This window comes from Nelumbo lutea, chromosome 6, assembly GCF_056320005.1.
Source record: "Nelumbo lutea isolate HS-2025 chromosome 6, American lotus-T2T, whole genome shotgun sequence".
Lineage (NCBI taxonomy): Eukaryota > Viridiplantae > Streptophyta > Magnoliopsida > Proteales > Nelumbonaceae > Nelumbo > Nelumbo lutea.
Genome location: NC_142689.1, coordinates 26,975,692 through 26,988,542, shown reverse-complemented (window position 1 = coordinate 26,988,542; position 12,851 = coordinate 26,975,692). Strand labels below are relative to the sequence as shown.

Genomic DNA, 12,851 nt, shown 5'->3' with positions numbered 1-12,851 from the left:
GATCAACCGTGGCTAGAGGTTGTAGAGTTTCTTGATGCGGAGGGCTGTGACGCCGAGATTCCCGAGATGGGGATCGGCCTGTTGATCGTTCAAACTGGTTCTTGGGCATTTTGATTGCTTTCTTGATTGCGCGGTGATTAATGAATGATTTTCGGGAAAGGCTTTTTGTGTATTTCCTACAAATCGCGCTAGTCTAATGTTGCTCAATCCGAGGTGGAGCACGAAATAAGGAGAGCTACCAAATAGTCCTTGCCAATAAGGCGGTGTCGAGATACAAGGATGAGACTGCGCTTCAAGACCTGTGATCAAGAAAGAAGAAGTCAGAGGCCCAAGGAGTGATTTCCGAGTTGGCACTCTGATGCTCGAGTCAATAGAAGGTGGTGGATGCTCAGGCCGAGAAATGAGGGTGCTGGTCCGAGCAGGGTTACAGTATGAATGTCAGAAGTTGGAATCCCTTACCTTGAGTGGGGAGTGCCTCTTTATAGCCAAAGATCCGTGCCCTGGTCAGATTGGATTTACAGGGTTGTCGGGATAAGGATTACCGCCAAGGTCCTCAGGCTAGAGTCCTATTCCCCAACTGAGTTGTCTTCCCTTCTCTTCTTATCTGTAATTGTATTTATCCCCATGATATATTACTGATGTGACTTCTCCTCTGTAATTGTATTTATCCGCATTATGTATAGCTGACGTGACTGTAAAATATTATACAGTAGTAGCATAGCTTGGCCAAGCTATCCCAAACAGAGCCGATCCAAGTATGGGATCATGCATGGGGATCTTTCTGTCTAAACTCTGAACAATATTTTATTTGTCACACATATCAACGCATCGTAGCATGAAACGTCCACCTCGTCGCTCATATTTCACAGTTCACACTTGATTTTTATATTATTCTTATCGAGAAAAGAAGAAAATTAAAAGGAAGAAAACAAGTACATGAAAGGCTGGCTGGGACCAGTTGCTGACCAAGTTGGTGTTTCTCCACTCCAAAGTCCTAAAAGAGTCCGCTGTCTCCATGTAACCTTCCTTATCTCTCTCCCCATGCAATTTCTTTATCTCTTCTTTTTTACTTTATTTCTCTACATTGGACTTTAGAGACAAAGTTAGCCCCTCATACCAAAAAGTAGATATGAAATGGAAAATAAAAAGTCATTAAACAACTAGTTAGTAGGGCCCCATATCTTTCGTGTTTTCTCTGGTCTTTTCCTTTCAGTCTTTCACACATAATTCTAAAGCAAATTGCCATTAATCCATATTTCTTGCTCGTAGAACGTACACATGCTTGTCTCCTCTCATAGTATCTATTTCAAAAAGTCTAATCTGATCTTCAATTTCAAATAATGATCACTTTTAATTCTTTGTGAACATTATTTCTTTTTCTGTTTTTCAAATGGAACTTGCAAGTATTATGTATTTCTGGGAAATATTGCATTTTCCCAATAAGTTTATGGCTCCCATGAAGTGGGAAAATGAAGGGAAATGTTTAGGAAACATTAGGTTTATATTTCTTTTCAAAAGGAAAAGAAATCATGATCGTCAACCGAAATTGCTTTAAGCTTTTTCACATACTCTTTGTTCTATCATCCCACCTGTTTCCACTGGTCGTCTGTACTGGGTTGCATGATACGGATGTTTTCTTTGAAACTTCATATGATTACCTTCTGGCCGATTTTCCTGATTTCCGTTAGCCCACCATTTTTTTGCTGAAGTTTGGAAGTTTCATACGAAATTTCATAAAACAATTAAATTTAATTAAGAAATCAAGCTTTTGAAAAAAATCGTTACAGACCAATGATCTTAAATAGGCAAAATGTTTTTGAAATCAAAACTTTTCTGTGCAAGGTAGCATCTATGCTTTGTTTTTTAGGAATTTGATTTTGATATCAACTTAAATTTAATATGTATTAACAGTGTTTTGGAGCCATCGTTGATCTAGATGGTCAGACTATTCAGTCCAAGAATCATCTAAGCAATTGGTTTTGTCTTCACTCTTAATCTAGTCTTTGGCCAAAAATCATTGACTTGATCAATGATCTACTGACTTGAGTGATTGAATGTCAATCTATTTAATTCAAATAATGATTTTTGACCTTTTTTATTTTTTATTTTTTCAATTAGAACAAACTATCTATTCGAAATAATGAATAATCAAACCGCTAACCTGAAAACCAGTAAACCAGTGGCCAAACCGGTTTCAGTTAGGGATCGGTTTTAAAACCTTGTGTGTTAATTATAAATGATGGCGACACAGGCAACACAGTTATAGTCAAAAGAATTTAAATAACGGAAAAGTGAGAGAGTCGAGAAGTGAGCACCGCGGTTCTCTCCAACTTCTACTTTGTCCATTACAATCAAGGCGTAGATTGCGGGCTATTTTGTCGAACACCCCATGACTCAAATTTGCGAAGAATGCAACATTCAGTGTAAAACCTTGTATACAGTATTTCTTGAACACACTATTGCCTATTGGGCCCAAGTGTCAAATACAACAGTTAGAATGTATTCACTCAACTATGCATATTCCAGGGGCAACCATGCTTATATATTTAACTAGCGATATTTTGTTAATTTAATGAATTAATACCTGTTTGTCAAACCTCATCTTCTCATTCTTTCCACCTAGTTACCCACCCACAGATTTAATTATTTAAAGGGCTCTAAACCTATTAAGCTGATGGGCAAATTCGAGATTGATCTGAATGAAAGCCCACTTAGCAGTTGGGTCCACTAGTTTATTCATTTGCTTGAATGTAATTTATTGCAGCTTAATTCTTCTTTACTTCACCCCAAAACTTTATCTCTTACAACTGTCGATTTGAGTTGATCCTAATTCCTAACTACAGCTAGCTCATAAATTATTTGGAAGCTTGGAGAACCCATTTGGCAATTGCCAATACTGACCCAATAGGCTACACGTAATTGAGGCCTCTGAAGTCAGAATTCGGCTCAACCCATTGGCTGATCATGCACAATTCCAAGAGGCGGCTTCGTTTTCAAGAAATGGGAAAAGCTGCTGAGAAGTAAATAGGAGATGACTCAGACCATGTGCTGTTTTTCTACCTTCTTAATGGTGGCTAACACAGATCCACAACTGATTTACATATCACAGAGACAGACACAGAGAGAGATCAATTAAACAAAACCTACTACAGCCGGATAGGGACCTTTCATTAAGGATATACATGTAACATTTACACAGTCGCTCATCACTAGGGACTTGCATATATTTTGCGTCATTAACAGAAAGGGAAACCAAAACTACACCAAAAGCGTACAAAGAAAAGCTTAGGCACTCAAAAGGGACCCTTCATTCATGGCTATGGCTTATGCGTAACAGTCGTAGATGCATACTGGTTAACCAACGCTAACGCATTACTGGTAACCTGTGCGACGTTGACGATCTTCCCTCTTATGGCCATCTTCACATGTCCATCCATGCCGCGGCCCGCAAACCCATCCATACAAGTGTTCTCGTCGGTGAGTGCAGCGCTCACCCAGGTCTGCACGTTGCTCATGTGCCACATGAAATCCTGACTGCTACCTCGATTGATCTGCCCCAGCTCCTGAATGGATCGGCTGAGGCGGTCCACACTGTTGCCCATGGTGTCGACGCAATCCTTCACAGCTTGGTATTGCCTGCCCTTCAATCCATGCATTCTGGTCATCTTCGACACGAACACCTTGGTGGATTTGGCCCTGTCCAAGCTCACTTTCAGGGCAGTTTGGGCTAGTTGGCGAGGGCTCTGTTGAATCGCATTGGCGTACACGGCGAGACTCTCGACGCACACCGTGGGGTACCGAGTGGCGCCACAAGAGGTCTTGATGAAGTCTGTAGAGCTGGATGACTCGACCATGCCGACCGCGCAGAGGACTGAAAGCAGCAGGAGCAAGGAAAAGCTAATGCGCGCCATATGTTTGAAGAGTAGTTTAAGAGATGGGACTGGACTGGGTTGAGATCGAAGTTGAGAAGTTGAGAAGTTGAGATGAGAGGAGTGAGAGATGGGAGGGTGGGAGTTGGGTTTATATAGAGATGTTCTCACTTCTCAGAAGGTGGGTCACATTCTCACATGTCTGTGCATAAAAGCAGAGCTTTGACAACCATAAGACGTATGGGAGCAATATGGGTTATTAATTTTCTGGAATTTAATTAAAAAAAGAAGTATAATATTCTAGAAAACAATATTTGTGATCTTATTGTATAATTAACGATAATTTAATTAGCCTTGCTACCGACAGTGTATAAATGAAGATTAAGGAGTTGGATCCTTTGTTTGGAAACCAGCCGACTGGATTGTCACAAGAAAATTACTTTTCTTTTGCTTTGAGATAAAATAAATAAATGCTTGAATAAAAATCACTTTGACCCAAAACACAGAAATTGCTTTAACTGAAAACACGGTTGATCTGAGAAAGTGTTGAAATGTGGAGAAAATTTTAGTCCCACTCCCACGTGTTGAATAAAAAATTATTTTGCTATTTTGCTTTTGCTTGGGCGTTCAACTAATTAAGCAAGCAAAATCCAAATGTGTCCCAAGTTTTTTAGATTTGCTTGCCCAAAAGCAAATTAATAATAACAATAACAAATTGCTTTGGCTAATCGATATCTTACTGCTGTTAATACTACGGGGGACTCCATTTCTAAATGACAAGTCAGAAGGAAATGATTTTTTTTTTTTTTTTATAAAACTGGAAAATGCTACACAGGATGGGGTAGAACGTCCCCACAAGTCACCCTTACATAAGTCCAAGAAAATAAAATTATGATTAAAATGTGCTTGATTAGCAATCTAATCGGCTGCTTGATTCGCTTCTCTGACATGTTTATAACTCATTCTATACTTAAATTATGTTTGGTTTGAAGGAAAACGTTGGGAAAAGGAGGGAAAGGCAAGGAAATTGATACAAGATTTGTAAAGATTTCTTTATCTTTCCCTATTTTTTCCTTCAAAGTTTAAACCAAACACAGCCTTAAGGTCTATAATCCTCGTGCAATCCTGGATAATGATCTTGAGGTTCCGAGGGGAAAAGAAGGGTTCTTCAGAAATGACTAATTTCAAATCACCTTCCACGATGACTTTTGATCTTTCAAAGTTGACAGCCAAGTTGTGGGCCTTCCAAGCCACCCAAGCCTTTGCATTGTTGATGGTAGATACACCCAAAGACTAATCCTTAAAATCAATAATCTCCCCTTTAACTGTTTCTGGCCACGGCAACTACTAAACACATACCATTGTTAAGCCTTGAAACATCAAATTTAAAAAAGGAAATTGTCAAAAACTCATCATGAATTTTCAGCATTTCTCTTAAACTCGTCACAACTTTTCAAAATGTTTAAAATTCACAATGTCACTAACTTGAAGTTAAAGAGACTAATGATTGTTAATATATTATCATTTTAACCTTCATAGAAAAATATAAAATACATACATATATAAAATATATACATATATTTTAATATTTAAACATGAAAAAAAGCAAAAGTTCAAAAGTATTTTGAAATATAAAATACATAAAAACACTGAAATTGTAAAAATATATATATATAAAAAATTATAGAAATTGCACATAAAATAAAAAATTATTTTCAATATATAGAAATTATAGAAATTAAAAAGCAAAATCAAAAAATAAAAATTATAGAAAAAACACCAAAAATTATAGAAAAACACAGAAATTACAAATAAATAACATAAAATACAAGAAATTTATAGTGTAAAAAATAGAAAAATGTAAAAAAAAAAACAGAATTTATAATAAAACACTAAAAATGTAAAAGAAAACAAAAGAAAAATTGGAAAATGAAAAAGACTCTTTTCCTCTAACTCACTATTCAAGGGTGATTTAATTATAAAAATTGTTATTTATGCTAATGTAAATACTTCTGTTAAGAAATATTAACAGTGCACTAATGGAAAATGAGTTTTAGAAAATAAAAACTTAATGATATCATGAGTTTTAAAATTAATCTTGGTCTCTCCCTCCTCAACCGGACTCCATCTCACATTTCTCAATGTCTTTCCCTTATAGCCTCGATTTGGCTTCTCAATCAAAACTCGATCTCTTGAATGCATTTAGAGCTCTTTCAATAATTTTTTGGGGGTCCAACTTATCTGAAAATATTTTATTTTTTTTATTCTTCAAAATGTACGAAATAAAATAATTTCGTTGGGAATGGATTCCGTAATTGGGTCGGAACTCGCTGAAAGAGCCCACCAGTTTGACTAACTAATCAATTAACAGTTGAAATTGTAGCTTTGCTGGAGCAGAGTCGGCATCTCTCCACTTGAGTATTCAAATTGTAGCTTTGCCAATGCCGTTTTGGTCCTGTCGGCTCCGCCACCGGCCTAACAATAGTTTTTCCACATGAAGCACGTATGATGCCAGTAATCCACATGGCTTCACGCAATACAAGTTGAACTAGAATCCAATGTGGGTCCATTCCACACTTTTTTGGACTGCCTTGCTATTTGTATACAAGTCCACCAAAAATGGGTATGTCTCTACTTTGGTCTTGGGAGCCTTCCATACTGACTTCCAATTAACCCGACCCGACCCGATGTAATTCTATAAGTCCGAACCTGATCATTGAGTGGCCCCTTTGATTCTAGACTTGTAGTTCTAGCCAGTTGATGAGCATTTACTGCTCATTAGTTTGCTGGTTTATGATGATGTGATCGATCAAATGCTATTTTTTTATTTTTTTTTCAGTATTATATCCTTGGGTTGTGTTTGGATAACCGGACGTGCAGATCAAATTATCCGATTCAAGTCGCATTATTTTATTTCCAGGAGCTTTATCTCATCTCCTGTATATATAAAAATGGGCCCATGGTCCATGGGACATGGATCAAGATAAGAAAGGAGAGACACCTACCACGCTTCCTAAAATATAAGTATGCATGGACTACTTGGATAATAAGGTTAGTTTCCCAATTCCCACTTCCATTTCCTATTGCAGACCATTTTGTATCCCAACGATCCAAACAAAGCCTTACCAGATCTAGATAAGATTATAAAACCAATTGAATGGTAGGTGTACCATGCATCAGGTAGGTCATAGGCGTACCATATGTACCGGGCAGCATAAATATTATATGCAATGTACATACTTAGTCCCTGACTTGGTTTGGATCATCAGACCATTAAAGTTGTCACCACATTGACCCATCTTCGTTCGTGGGTTGAGTGATCAGACTAGCCCATAGGCCCCACACAATCAGTTGAAATGGATCGGGTTCTATACGGGTCAGATTAATAAACATGTCTTCATGCCCATGATCTTTTTCCTTTTTATCTGTACTTGCATATAAGAGTGTCAATTGGATGGGATTAGGTCCAATCCAGTTCAACCCAATAAATACTTTAGACCAATCTAATTCAATGTTTGGACCATTCGATTCGTTCAAATTGGTTTTAATTCGGATTAATTCCAAGTCAAATCTAGTTCATTTGCATCTGTATTCTTATCTTTTATTAAAATACAGGATATCAGTTTAATCCGACCCAATCGAATATAAATCTATTACGATAGATTAAGTCCAATTGAATACGTTTTATTAATCCATCCAAATTGATTTTAATTTGGATGAATCTAATCAAAACCAATCCGTTGACACCTATGCAGCAATAGTACTTGGGCTTAAACTAATTTAATATATATTAATATGATGTTCGGTCTCTCTCACTATACGCCTTGATTGAAGGCTGATGTTAAATAAATCAAATAAAAAACAGATTACTGTGCCAACATAAGCCCTAGAATCAAGGTCGAGAGGACGAGGGAAATTGAATAAGCAAACAAAATGAATCGCAAATCGCAGAGAAAGAGACTTCAATTGGAGGCTGGTGGGGATTCAATTTGAATTGTATAAACTATAAAGCAAATTGTGGCTTAAAATCACAGAGGTCACTCGGTCTCAACTGTGTCTTACCCTTACCAACATGAAACCAGAGCACATCCTCCTTTTATATATATCGTTATTTCCAGCTTGGTTTGGCCGCCTAATTAAGTAAGAATAGATCATGAATCTCCAGTGCTCAAACTGGGTTGTCAAGATGAGACAAATATCTTTCTTCCACCTTTGCTGCCTAACAAGTAAGAACTATATATTTACCTAACGCATTATCTCTCTCTCTCTGGTATCTTGACTTATCTTAAGACCCAATATAGCAACATATAAATTCGTCCATTAACCAATTTACCCCCACTAAAATAATGACAAACGAACGAGGCCTAAGAGATATATCAAGATACACTTTATATATGGCCTGTTGCTAGAGTTCAATGGATGTAATTTTTCTTTGTTGTTTCTTGGGTATTTAGCGAGACAGGCTAAGTCTTTTCCAACAATCCTTTCTTTTTCTTTTTCTCCTTCGACAAAGACATAGATGTATATCTTAATTCTTAGGGACTAATGTTATTCTTATTATTAATCATCATCTAATATAGCCTTATCTAGAGGTATAGGGTGCATGTCCACCAATACCGTTCTAATTAATACTTATAAATTTAAGTCATGTTTCTTTCACCATTCCGTTTTTAATGAATACACACTGAAGGAAAAATAATTAACTATTAAAATTTAAATCAGATACAATTATTATAATCAAATAATTGTGGTCTAATGTGGTTATTTTGTTAGCTTACAACTTGGGCATGTAATTAAATATGAATTCATGAGGAAAAACATAGAAATTAATGAGATGAGTTAATTATTTAGAAATTAATAAAAAAGGATTTGAAATTAAGAAAATTAAAACAAACATAATATATAAAAAATATATATTCGTCTGGCTAGAGAAGAATCACGTCACAAAACACATGGCTCACGTAAAGGGGGTGGGTCATAAACCACCTCGAGTGGATTGGATTGGATGATTGATTTGTGGTCATCCGGCGATTTGTTGAATTTCGGTCCATCCTGCACATGTGATTCCTCCTCTTAAGTCTTTATAAGTCATGTTCATGAATGTGAAAACAATATTACATGCTGATCTTCGATCAGAAGCTGTCCCTCTTTGCTTCTGGGTTCAGTTTCTGCCTCGTGGTAATGTGTGATCTAATTAACGCCCTAAATCCCTAATAATTCGCATGGTTGTTTAAATGCCAACTGAAATAAAATGTTTTATATTGACAGAAAAAAAAAAAAAAAAGAATCATTTAATTTCTGTTCCTGTTCTGTTTCTGCTTCATTATTATTAGCAATATTCAGCATTGGAACCCACAATGTTGAAGCCTCGTTATGTGTTCAAAAAAATTAATTGTCGAAGCCTTGAAAGGATCCATCTCTATCTCTTTCTTTTCCTTTTTAAAATTTGATACTCCTGAACGTGCAATTCACAATGAAATAATTCAGAAAAAGGACTTATTTTTTTAATTTTAACTTTGACCTTGATAATTGATATGAGATTTTCTTAATTTCTTTGGTCAAAATTAGGATTTTAATTTGTTTATGGAATCAAAAAATATCAAGAAAAAATCAAATAATGGAAGATTCAAGTTGACTCTTAGTTAGGGGTAATCATAGGTCGACCTGGGTCCAGGTGGGGCTTGGACCCAATTTTGGGCCTATGTTACCAAATACATTATATTTTATATAAATAATAATTTTTATTAAGTGACACATAATACATGTATAAAGAATTAATTTCGAAAACAAAACGAACTTGGTGTCAAACACCACCTAAGTTTTAGGGGAGTTTAATTATTTGTTAGAAATGTCAAAAGAGGTGTAATTAATTTACCCATCTACAAATAAAGTGGTTCTCACGGAAGGACCACAAAGAAGTGAACCATTTGAGCCAATCCGCAATATAACACATGGCATATTTATCTCAATCCATGGGCACTTTCTTCATATACAACTGTATATATAACATAATCAGTGCCATCATAGAGCCTATAATAATGGCTAGTGGGTACCATTCCATTCTTTGAGTTGGATTCTTCCCTTTTTTGTCATCAAACCACTACCAGTCAAAATTAAATTTATGTCTATATTACCATTAAAGTTGGGAATGAGGTCCTTGATTAAAATATCTCTATTTTTGAATTTGGTCAATTTTTATTATGAAGATCAAAAATATAATTTAAACTAATACTTTTATTAAATTTATTCTATTTTTTTCATTAAGTCTTATATTTAAGGTATTAAGTTTTATTCTTTCTTATTAAATTTTATATTTAAGATATATCAAATAAATGAAATTTGTAGACTTTTTATTAACTAAAGCACCCATAGTTATGAATTTAGTCACATTCTAACTATAAGGGTAGAAAATGTAATTTAAAGAACTATTGCTTTTACTTCATTCAATTCTTTCTATTAAATGTTAACTTTCATTGTCCCTCTTTAATACTTTATTTGAGGTATTTTTGTTTCTCACCAATCAATTTTACTAATTAAATCTATATTTAATAGTTTTAATAATATAAAACATTTGTGTTGAAAATCAACATGAAAACTAAGTTGTCATTCCATTCGGATGGCAAGTAAGTAGTTCATCCATTTGCATTACAATGAGTCATCCAATGGTCTCAAAATTAAATAATAAAATTTTAAAGATAAATAAATTATAAAATATTATAATTTTTATGAAAAATTAGGCATATTATATATTTATCATATCAAACAAAAATAAGTATAAGAAGTAATTTTATTAATAATGAAAATGAAATACAAAACTTGAAACTGACCTAGAAATGAAACCATTTTTCTATTCAAGTGTTTGATCAATTGTTCAACATTTTAGGTCAAATGGATCAACCAATGATGTAATAATTAAATATCAAAATTTTAGAAAAGATAAAGACACAAATAATTGTTAAAAATATAGAAATTTTGTAGAAAATTTTTAGATTCATCTCTAATAAATGTATTTATAATATTAAATAAAAATAAGTGTGATAAATAAGCGTTATTATGATGAAAATAGAATAAAAAATTAAACTTGAAAATAAAACTGTTTTCCAACCTTATTAAGTGAAATTAACATGAACCCAAACTGACCCCAACTCACAATTTTAGACAGACTGACTTGGACTTTTGTCCTCAAGCTGGGCCTAAGCCTAGGCCCAAAAGTTTGGACTTCTGAATTTTTCAGGTTTGGCCTAGGACTAGCCCTTGGGTAATCCAAGCCCTGCTTGACTATGTACATATATAAAAACATATTTACATATATGCATACATGAATACAGATGTTTATATTTTGAACCGAAAAAACAAATATTTATGTCAAATTTTAGCAATGGAATTGATTGATAAACTTGGTTCAAGAATTTGGAATCGCATAAAATGCAACAAATTAGAAAACCAAACAAGCCTGTTAGTTCAGCATTAAACAAACACATTATCAATGCAAAATTACTCTACACTGCTTGCCAAGCCTATGTTGCAACCAAATGCCTTACAGAGAGTATTTGATGCTCATTCTGCCTAAAACACCACTATTCCATTTTACTCCTAAATAACGGTTTAGGAGTAAAATGGAATCAGTCCGATTTTTCCAATCCAACCGACCGGTCTGGTCCAATTTTGAAAACATTACTTTTCCATTCTCTTTAAAGACGACTTTCATCATTCTTCAATGATTACAGATTTTAAAATATTTTTGTGCCGTTGGGAGGATGGGTAATGAGACGTAGCCACCGATTTTGATGACGATAAGGGGGTATTGGCATCAAATGAAATGCTTTATATTGTAACTGAACTGGTCGAGAGCTCTTTGTGTTCAACAAATGAGTAACATTTGCAATATTTCTTTTCCTTAAGTCTATGTTTGGTTTGAAAAAAAATATAGGAAAATAAAGAGAAGGGAAACTTATATAAAATTTGTAAAAATTTTCCTAGTTTTCCTTTCTTTTCTCAACTTTTTCCTTCCCTAAAAGGTTATCGATGCTCATATGATTTATCATAATGTAAAGGTATAAAATGGGTCGAGCTAAGCCAAGGGTTTTTGGCCCACAGCCTGTGTGAGCTCGTGCCGGAAGGGATCACAGCCCAGTCCAACCTGACCTGACATATCATTTAATGATTTCATTATAGCATTTTTTCAATTCTGTAATTATTTTATATATTTATTGCATGAAGTGATTGTTCATATGGAATAAAATTTTGAAATGATTTTTTTTTTTTCAAATTGTTGTTGCAATCATTAAATTTATCATTTTTTCTTTATATTTTTTGAATTTTTTTATTTTTTTATAGTGAAAACAAAAAATAAAGAAAATGAAATAATACGTGCCGATACTTCCTAATGCCCATGGATTATGGGCCCAAGCTCGTGCTGTGCTGGCATGGCTTGATATGGTAGTCGTGCTAGGCCGACATGACCCGCTACAAGGTGGGTGCCACGAAAATGTGGGCTGTGCCGGCCAAGCACGACCCACATTACACCTCTATCTCAATGCTTGATATCATGTACGCAATCTACTGCATGGGCCATGGAGATAAGCAAAAGATCTCTGTTAGATCCTAAATATATGATGGAAGATGGGATTATTCAAGGGTTCTCGAGGTTCATAGCACCAATGGAGAGTTTCCCACATCCATCTGTCTATCAAGGATGTAAGGTCCCGTTTGGTTCATAGGAATAGGGTATAGAATCGGAATCGGAATGGACCCAACTGTTTGGTTGGGCGTAATTGGAATCCCATTCCCATTCTTGGAATGGCATACCCCCATTTGAGGGAATCATCATTCCCTATCTTTCCATTTTGAATAAAATCTCATTTCTGTTGATTCCAATTTTCATTCTCATTCATATCTGAACCAAACAAACTATGGAAATAAATCATTCCAATTCCGGCTACGAACCAAATGAACCCTAAGTTCCTAGAAGAACAAAGGATC

At 35.0% G+C, this 12,851-nt stretch overlaps 1 protein-coding gene across 1 annotated transcript; it reads right to left on the bottom strand.

The window, feature by feature from the left end:
- Positions 1-3,132: 3,132 nt before the first annotated feature.
- On the bottom strand, positions 3,133-3,995 carry LOC148848136 (21 kDa protein-like). The gene has a single exon (XM_088947971.1). It carries the CDS (start codon positions 3,909-3,911, stop codon positions 3,318-3,320), a length of 594 nt encoding a protein of 197 aa, XP_088804097.1. The 5' UTR covers positions 3,912-3,995; the 3' UTR covers positions 3,133-3,317.
- Positions 3,996-12,851: the final 8,856 nt, after the last annotated feature.